Source organism: Echinops telfairi, unplaced genomic scaffold, assembly GCF_000313985.2.
Source record: "Echinops telfairi isolate 266 unplaced genomic scaffold, ASM31398v2 ScPeMD7_7467;HRSCAF=8505_1, whole genome shotgun sequence".
NCBI lineage: Eukaryota > Metazoa > Chordata > Mammalia > Afrosoricida > Tenrecidae > Echinops > Echinops telfairi.
The window spans coordinates 27,357,773-27,367,028 of record NW_022111368.1 but is presented as its reverse complement, the minus strand read 5'-3'; the positions used below and the strand labels follow the sequence as shown (position 1 = coordinate 27,367,028).

General features: G+C 39.7%; 1 protein-coding gene across 1 annotated transcript in view; it reads right to left on the bottom strand.

Annotated features, from left to right (window-relative positions):
- The window catches only part of TMEM131 (transmembrane protein 131), a 130,958-nt gene that overhangs the window by 44,362 nt on the left and 77,340 nt on the right, over nucleotides 1-9,256 (bottom strand). The window contains exons 12-18 of the mRNA XM_045283831.1: nucleotides 8,687-8,795; nucleotides 5,227-5,335; nucleotides 4,285-4,438; nucleotides 4,022-4,192; nucleotides 3,157-3,267; nucleotides 2,926-3,060; nucleotides 1,253-1,357 (exon numbers count right to left, since the gene is read on the bottom strand). Of these exons, the coding sequence (XP_045139766.1) occupies nucleotides 1,253-1,357; nucleotides 2,926-3,060; nucleotides 3,157-3,267; nucleotides 4,022-4,192; nucleotides 4,285-4,438; nucleotides 5,227-5,335; nucleotides 8,687-8,795 (894 nt within the window). The remainder of the gene's footprint in view (nucleotides 1-1,252; nucleotides 1,358-2,925; nucleotides 3,061-3,156; nucleotides 3,268-4,021; nucleotides 4,193-4,284; nucleotides 4,439-5,226; nucleotides 5,336-8,686; nucleotides 8,796-9,256) is intronic.

Sequence of the window (9,256 nt, the reverse complement as noted above, 5' to 3'; positions counted from 1 at the left end):
TTCAGAAAGGTGAAATGTCGATTGATGACAAACCTCGTTCTGGATGTCCAGCAACTTCCTGACCAGGTGAAAATGTCTACTCGTAGTGCATTTGGAGTTCATTCCACCAGATCAGACTGTTAATCAAGCTTGCTATTTGGAGGTTCTGAAAAGATTGCGTATCAGTGTGTGACAAAAAAACCTGATCTGTGGTAGTCAGGGGATTGGTTTTGCCACCACAACAATGCACCTGCTCAGGCCGCCATCTCAGTGCACCAGTTTTTGCCCAAAAAACAGCATGTCTCTCTTGCCTCACGCACCTTACTCATGTGACCTTGCTCCACGTGACTTCCTTTTGCTTTCATGAATGCAGAGGGACATGAAAGGACAGTGATTTGAGGACACAGAAGAGGTGAAGAAAAACACAAGGGAGGTGCTGTCAGCCATCCAAACAGATGAGTTTGAAAAATGTTTCCAAGAATGGAATCGCAGATTTGACAAATGTATTAAGAAGAGAAGTTTGAAGGTGATAGGGTTGTTTTGTAAAAAAATTTAAATATATAGCTTTGGAAAACAATTCTGTTTTTTGGGGTACACCCTTGTACATGGGATTCTGAAATTTATTTTTTCGATGAGTAATCAGATGAATTAATTCCTAACTTTTGAAGGGAACTAATTTGACCTATCCCAATAAGTTTTGATTATTAAATGGGTAGTACTGTTCAACTTATCACATGCTTTTAAATATCAAGTTAAAAATATTTAGGTTTGGCAGAAATATAGCCATTCAAAGTCTTACTGAATACCTCAAACTCCAGAAAGAGTCTTTAAAGTTCAATGATCTGGTTGTGTTCTTCGGTTTAGAATGCATCACAGAGAACATACATAAGGGAACTCATCTGAGGACGTGATTCTTTGGTCTTACCCTCCTTTCTGGAATGTTACAGGAGTGAGTATTCAGAATCGCAGAGAGCAGCAGAAACAGCTAGCCTATCCCCAGGTTCTCGTGATGCCATCACCGTGCAGGAGTCCCACGCAGATTCTAACTACACTAAAGGCATTCGTTTAGGAGGTTTGTGCTTCATTAGAAAACTACGTGCCAATACATAGCCACCTTCTGTAAACTATTCTGTCATCTTAAAGTCTATCAAACTTCAGACAATCGCATGAAAGTGGAGTACTGTAACTTTACCAAGAGGCTTAGTCTCTGTTTCTGTGAAAAAGAAAAAGACTGATTGATTCAGGGAGTGACAGGTACCCTGAGGAGCCTTACCTCATAATCTGTTGTGATCTGTATGGCTCCGTCATGAACGCCTTCCAGTTTTTTTGCAGTAAGTTTGACTCTGAATACTGCAAAATAGCCTGAAGCTAATATGACCTGTAGATAGCAGAGATAATGTCATTCATTAGCCTTGCTCTTTACAGTTTCACATTAAAATGGCAATCAAAGCTACAGTGATAAATTGACTTTCAAATTCCAACAAAGTTCCCATACGACACTAAATGACTGGACTAGAACACACATATCGCAAGGTAAGGCTGGTCTACCACAATGATTACAGAGGCCATCAAGAAAACTGGCTCTACGAAGTACAGCAGAATCTCATCTGCCTTGGTGGAGGGGTGGAGGGGTGGAGGAGTGGAGGGGTGAAGGAGGGTTGGTGGGATAGTTCTTTTGCAACTGGTATAGCTCCCCACCATGTAGCTCGTTTTATGAGGGTACGTAAAAAAAGTATAGCTGCTAGGATTCCAGTTTGTACATGTACAGGCTTATTCCAACAAAACGGGTGTAATCAAGTCTCTGGGATCAGTGGATGGCTGCAGACAAGTTCTCTTGGCAATATATTTGTCTCAGTTGTGTAGAGCGCCTTAAAACGTGAAGGTTTTATTTTGCTCTTTTAAATGCCATGGAAAAAATGAGATCAGAGCTAATATAAAATTTTTTAGCCAAATTCAAAGACATTTTCCCAAATCACTGATATTTGCAACAAGTTTACAGCAATGCTGCCTCACACAAAGCAGCATTTCTTAGATAGATAAAATGTTCTAAGGACGGCCAAGAGGCACTCAGAGATGAGTTTAGGCAGAGAACACATAGTCAGATGGGTATGGTCGCTATTTCTTGGGATCGCCAAGGAATAATCTTGGTGGATGTTTCTGCAGGACACAGGGCTGTCACAGGGCTGTATCAGGAAGAAGTTTTAAGAAGACAAAAACGGCACTGGGAGGAGCATTTCTCCACGGTGACCAGGCATCTGTGTAGTTTGTGAGGACAGCAGGGCTGTCCGAGGAGAACTTGGTTGGGAGCGCTCACCCCATCCACTTTCTAGTCCTCCTCTCTTTAAGAAATGCATTTATTTATCAACAGTTTTATGGGGACATAATCCCAATATCAACGATTCAATAGTGTAACCTTATCAGTAAGCGTCGTGTAATCATTATCCTGAGGTGGTTCTGTGAACTCACTCTTGCTGGATATACACTTCGGTTCCCTTTCTAGGAGCAGTGGGGGCTTTGACTGACACCATTGCTTCCTCTTGCACAATGCTCTTCTATGGTCAAGTGCACAGAGTTTAGGGAAAACCCCACTGTCTTTCAATTCCTTTTGTCCACGAACATTTTACAGCCCCTTTTTATCTACATGACAGCATACAGGAACGTGGGCAGAGGCATAAGGGATCAAGCAAGGTTTCCCTCACAGAAACTTTTTTCTAATCAACAGAAAATCAGCCAAAAACATTACTGTGTGATTGACAATACTTTCTCCCAGTGTTCAGGGCTGTCTTTGCCCAGTAAGTTTAATGCACAGGGCTTAACCGTAGTGCCTATCTGGACTTCTTCTGCACTGACACCTGTGTTCTGAGAAGATACTTTTAATGTAGTTCATGATGGGGCTCTTATTTAGCAATACGGATTCAGAATCATAGAACAGGAGCATGTACTTACAGATGACTGGTCTGATAATGAGGATTTTTCTAACTCCGGAAGGCTTGAAATGATGGTCGTTCTATTGCCTCTTTCTGTGGCTACAAGTTCTATTGATAAACCGTCTCCTATGATATGCCAACTTTTTATAGCCAACTTAAAACAGGAAAGATATAAAAGATGATGATCACAACAATTGCATATAAATTCTTCAATATGATTTATAGTAAGATCAGATTTTTGGCTTTTTACCTCAATTGGATTGCTGTTTATAATTGCAAATAAAATGCTACTTGCTTCCGTAGCGCTCAGTACGCCAAAATCTATGAAACGTTCCTCTATTTTGGGTGGCAATACAAAGTACTGGAAAGATATAAAAGAACAAAACTCAATATAAATTCACAGACACAAAAAATATGTAAAACTAAGATAGCTAACAGAATATCATCCAAGAGAAAGAAACCAGATTATATTAAGCTATATTAAGGGTTTTATATTTTCTACATGTGTGAAATGTGGATCTATGCACATACGCCAGCGTAACTGAGGATTTTGTGTGATGCAAATATTTGGGGTATTCACAAATAAAAACACCCACGGCCTCTATGGAAATGTATCCTTTCACAGAAGGCACATAGAAACAACAAGAAGCTGTAGTCTCGAGAGGCTACGCGGTGCCTCCGAGGGTGAGGCGTATCGCCAACCCATGAGCACTGCAGCAGGGTGAACGAGGAAGGAGCGGGGTGGCACCGAGGCTGTCCTTCTCTGAGATCCCCAGAGATTCTGACTTCTGGTCCTCTCTTCCTGCACAGGGTCCCGCCTCCCTCCCTTGTCCTATATCTTCTCCCGACCATGATTTCTCTTCCATTGAGCTCCTCTTTAACGTCTCCATCACGAGAGGGCAGAATGTGGAAAAGGCCTAAGTGGAGACTCGCTAGAGGATTCAACTATATTGTGAGGGAAAGCGGCCACCGACAAGGGGGAAAACTGGTTTTCACACTCAGCGATAAGCGGTTTCGCTATCTGGAGAGAAAATGGAGAAATGTAGCACTTGCGCAACACACGGTCTAATTAAACACAAAACATGACAGGGAGTTTAAAGGCCAAAGGTACTTACATCTAAAAAGCCTGTGTACACCCGCACAGGTAAGTGAAATTTAGATGCATTGGTAATCAGTAAAATATTGTTATCTATGTGCATGGATGATGTAGACGGCATAAAAAACAGGGTGAAAATGTAGCCTGCCTCATTTGGAAGAATTAAGACGGGCTTGCTGAAGTTGTGAACCTAGGAAACAAAGGGAGAGAGACCAACAATGCGTCACTATCGTCTAACTTATTTATCAACAAAGTTAAAGGTATGAGTACTCTCAGACATACTTTAAACATGGTTTTGGCTTCTTCTGGTAGTAAAACATCATGAATGAGGATCGCAAAACTGAAAGTGTTAGTAAGATAAATTGGCCTTTCCACAGGATCAGCAGGACTGTCTCGGATGTGAAATAATGTTGCCGCATGATCAAATCCCAAATAACTATTTGAAAAAAACAAAAACAAAATAAATCACTTTTATTGCCATGTGTTAGTTTAAGATGGAAAGTCTTCGCAATAATTTCACTTAGCATAAAGGGCTGTATTAAAGAATTAGAACAGCAATATTTTAGTGAATGATCACATAATTTTAAACAAAAATTTAACTTGTAAATATTAAAATGTCACATAAAGAACTGTTTTCTACAAATTATATGTAAATAAACAAGAGAAAAGATGCAGTAATAGCAAAAGCTTGAAATTATTCTTCTAAAAATTCTATTTTATCATTCAATTGCAATTAAATTTGTTAAGTGAACTCTCTTTTCAAATTTGAGACTCAACCCTTACTGGCTGAACTACAACTAGAAAATGAACTATTTTAAAAGTCTGTTTTAAAAGTCACTAGTTTCTTCTTCAAAAATTTATAATTCTGGAACAGTATTTTTAAGTTATAAAGGAATACAAACTACTGTTTCAAGTGACAAACTATACCAAGCTACAACCACTCGCACATCACAAAAGGAGTGAAAGAGAAAGGTGCAAATGGCTACCGCATCCTCTACAACACCATTCATTTTCATAGCCCATCGCTGATCAAGACTTCATTGAAGACAGTCACCTAACACTTACTCTTCTCTTCTCAGCAGTTATAAGCACTTTGAACATGGTTCTTGTCAACCACATGTTCCTTGAGTTTATGTAAACTTGACTATGATTTTCGTCATCCCCTTTGACTAGGAAGAGAGAATGTACCGACAGAAGGCATATGGCTTATTTAAGGATGCTTACCCATCTAAAACTTCCGCCTGATACGGTATCTCAAGTTTGGAATAACTCTTTTCCTTTGCTTTCACAGTTATTTTCCCAGAAAACTGCGATGTTTTTCTGGCCTTTGATGCTGAAAAGAAGCACAAAAATGCTGTCACTTTTTGCAACCAAAGGGAGAGTGCGCCCTTGTCTAGGACCTGACAATGTTTTTAAAGTTTCTCGTCACGTTGGTGAAAACAGTAGTTTTGTAACACTTTAAGTCAACTCAACTGCCTCCTAACATTTTAAAATCACATTTGTTATCTGAAAAAGAAAAATATTGCAATTCCTTTGTAATGGGATAAACAGACAAACCAGCCACTGAATGTGGTTGAAGAAAAAGAAACAAATAAATAGCTTTCCTAACTACTTCTCTGTAACCACAAAATTTGACTTTATTTGTGAGGAGCCTTGGGTAAGCCAGGTTTAGTGCTTAACCACAGGAGTTCAAGGCCAAGGGGTTAAGCACTAGGCTGATAATTTTGGCTCAAATCCACCAGCTGCTCTGAGGGAAAAGATACTTCTGTAAAAGATCTACAGCCTTGGCAAACCTGTGGGGTAGTTCTACTCAGCCCTACGGGGTCACTAGGAGTCAGCATCAAAGAGATGGCACGGTGGACATCTGTGTCTGGATAAATCTTTGCTGTGTGGGTGACCAGTGGACTGTATGATATTTAGCAGTGTCCCTGGTCTCTACTCAGTACACAGAGAGACCTCTGGGCTGTGACAACCAAACACATCTTCTCCAGGGGACAAAACCGCACCTCCTTAAGAAACACTGGTTTACAGCTATTTGCGGGGGAAAATTATATTCTTTATATGTCCAGAGACTTGCTAACAGATATTCATAAAGTAGCATGGTATATGAAAAATCAAGAGCTCTGAATTGTTTCAGCCAACCCTAACTCATGGCATAAGAAACAAATCTCTTCCTCACAGATAAAAACCTGTGTGTTACGTAGCAGACCTGAATATTCCATCTGGAATATCAGAAATTATTCATTTGGACATGGACACCCATCAGATGTTTCCTTTCAAAAAGAATAAAGTACATGGCCCCTTTAAGGTACTTACATCATACCTTTATTGATGACAGTAATGTGCTATATAACTTTAGTACAAAAATGGAACAATAAAGAAACATTAAGACATTTCGCCCAGGGCTATGTACATACAGATGGTGACTTTAGATTTCTGAAACTCCTACTAAGACTCGTCCTTCTTTGTACTTGCTACTTAGCCATTTCTGGACACCTTTACCATTGTTCCCCTATAATGAAGATCACAAGAGCCTGAATATTTAGGCATTTCATGCTCCTTTATAAAGCTGTGTTTCAGCAAATGAAGCAGTCAAAAAATCACTTTAAAAAAATCATTCAGGACAGTGACTTTTGAGGAAAAAATGTTTGCGTGGTAAGTGAACACAGTAAAGTATGTCTAAGGCACATTTCAAATTATGAAAAATTTAACCATTTCCTGATTTTCACTGCAATCTCAGAGGTACTTTGCATCGGCATCTAGGATGCTGAGGGTGACCGCAATGGGAATGGTAGTTCCATGATAATAAAAAAGTTCCATGATAATAAAAGTCACACGAACGTAGTATTGGCTCTAAGGGTGAATTCGTTTTTTCAGTTTAATTCTACACAACCTCTGTAAGGAACGACTATTTTAAAATAATCTCAGCGGAATCAGCAGTGATGATACTGCATTTTCTCAACAATGGCAACGCACTGTGGACAAAGGGTCTGGAGAAGATGAACTGCCCCATTGTGCACCCCTTCTTTGGGAGCAACAGAAGAGTGGGTCCTTAGGCTCTCCTGACATTGTACCGGCTACTCTCTTTCTTGGTAAGAGAAGAGAATTCAGGTGCTGCTGCCAAAACTGGTGGTCAGAAATGTGGTGTCTTAATTATGTGGAAGACAACGTATCTCAAAGTTGGAATAATCGTGGCATCAACGCTTTCTATAATACTGGCTATTTCTATAAACTTGTATTATGAAAGCATGCCCCATAGTTAAATTTCATTTCCTTGGGAGTTTTCACTGCGCGTATGGGAATGAATTCACATGGCTGTACCCAGCCTGTGCAGAACTCTCCTTGTGCAAAACTACTCACAAATACTGCCCAAGTTTATCAGTAAACTATCACCAAACCCAAACCACATCTGTTGCCACTGAGTCCAGTCCAAATTCATCGTGACCCCACATGTAAAAGAGCAGACCTGCAGTAGTCTTTCTGGAAGCAGGGCTCCAGACTCTTCTTTTACGGAGCCACTGGCTGAGTCTGAACCACCAACCTTTGGATAAGACCAGAACAATCTGTCTGCACCACTCAGGGGCCTTAATCTACTCTACTCTAGCAAACACGATTCCAACATTGACTCGGCTGCACCGGGAGCAGAGCGGCAGCCACAGAAAGCCACCTGTGAGCTTCAGGGCTCCTCACTTTTGCATGGGCTTCTAGGAGCGACTCTCCTGCCACCGCGTCTGTGTCAGCTCACGGCCACCATGTAAGCCAGAGTAGAACTGTCCCTGTGCGTTTCTAAGACTATCACCCTTTACGGGAGTAGAATGCCCCCTTTGTACCCCTTGGAGTGGCTAGTGGTTTCAAACTGATGACCTAATGGTTAGTAGCCCAGGGCTTAACCAATACACCACCAGGGCTCCTCCCTATGAGTAAAGCCCTGTTCAAAGTTTCCATTTTTATTAAATATATGGTCAAGCAGTTACTAAATCAGCTTCACTAGGTTTTCTACCAAAATGGGTGAAAATAAAAAGTCATGAAAAGATTCTCAGAGGCTAGGGTAAGGTAACATTTCAAACACATAGGTCTGAAAGAAAAGTGAGTCACTTTGACAAGCCTATTATAAAGGCTATTATTTTAGCTAAAGAGGGGACGTCTGCCTTACCTTAAAAACCAATAAATGAAATGCTACTTTATTTCAAACTTACTTTCAAACGTACTGTATATACTGGTGTATACGCCGAGTTTTTCCAGCACATTTTTAATGCAGTTTTTGTGGTAAAATTAGGCGCCTTGGCTTATAGTTGGGTCGGCTTATTCAAATACATTATCACCTATTACAAAATGCAATGACTTTATACTTAACAGAAAGCATATCACAGATATATGGGGATGGTTAGCCCAGATTATAGAAATAGAACTCCAGTCCTAAAGTATTTGCCAATATTTATCTGTTGCTAGTAATAATTTAGCAATATGAAAGTATTTTCTTAGACGAACGAAAAAATTATACATTGTGACTTACAGGAAAGACAAAGGGAACAGTAAGTTATCTAGCCATAAGTAGACCAAGGCAGTAATATCTAATAGAGCCATTAGTAGTCTGAATTTCTATTAATACTAAGAAGTCAACATAGATGTGCTTTTAGTTCATCAGAATGAGAGCATTGTTAGAGAAGAAAAGGTGGATACTTACCATCAAAACTAATACTTGCAACCTTAGTGTATTTACTCTCTGAAGCTTTTAATGTAATTGGTTTAAAATGTACCGTTATAGCATCATTTTGTGGTGTAGGTCGAACACTCTGCAGAGAGAAAAACAAAAAAAACCCCAACATACTATTTTAGTCAAATGGTATCCTTGCAAGATATTGGAAAACAGTAGGAAAAGTAAACTACAATGAAAACTTTTAAAGAGGTCCCTTTAAAATGAAGTACTGAGAAAATTTCAGATAATTTAATTAGAAAATCTGTATAAAATAAAATGACCAAACCGTAAAAAGTATAACAATTAATGAGTGCACAAGTCTACAAACTGGGATACTGCATATGACTACATACAACATTTAAAATGCTGTTTATTTTTCTAACGAATACCTGATTCATACAGGAGAGAAGGCAACCCAAAGCTTTATGATAGGAGTACTCCTAACACTTTGGTTAATAAAGATGAAGAATGAACGTGCATTTGGGCGCGGGTGTCCCTCTATCAAGGGGGTTTTGCAGATTCCATCTCCAGTAGTATTTTCTTCTCTCTCTGGCTTGG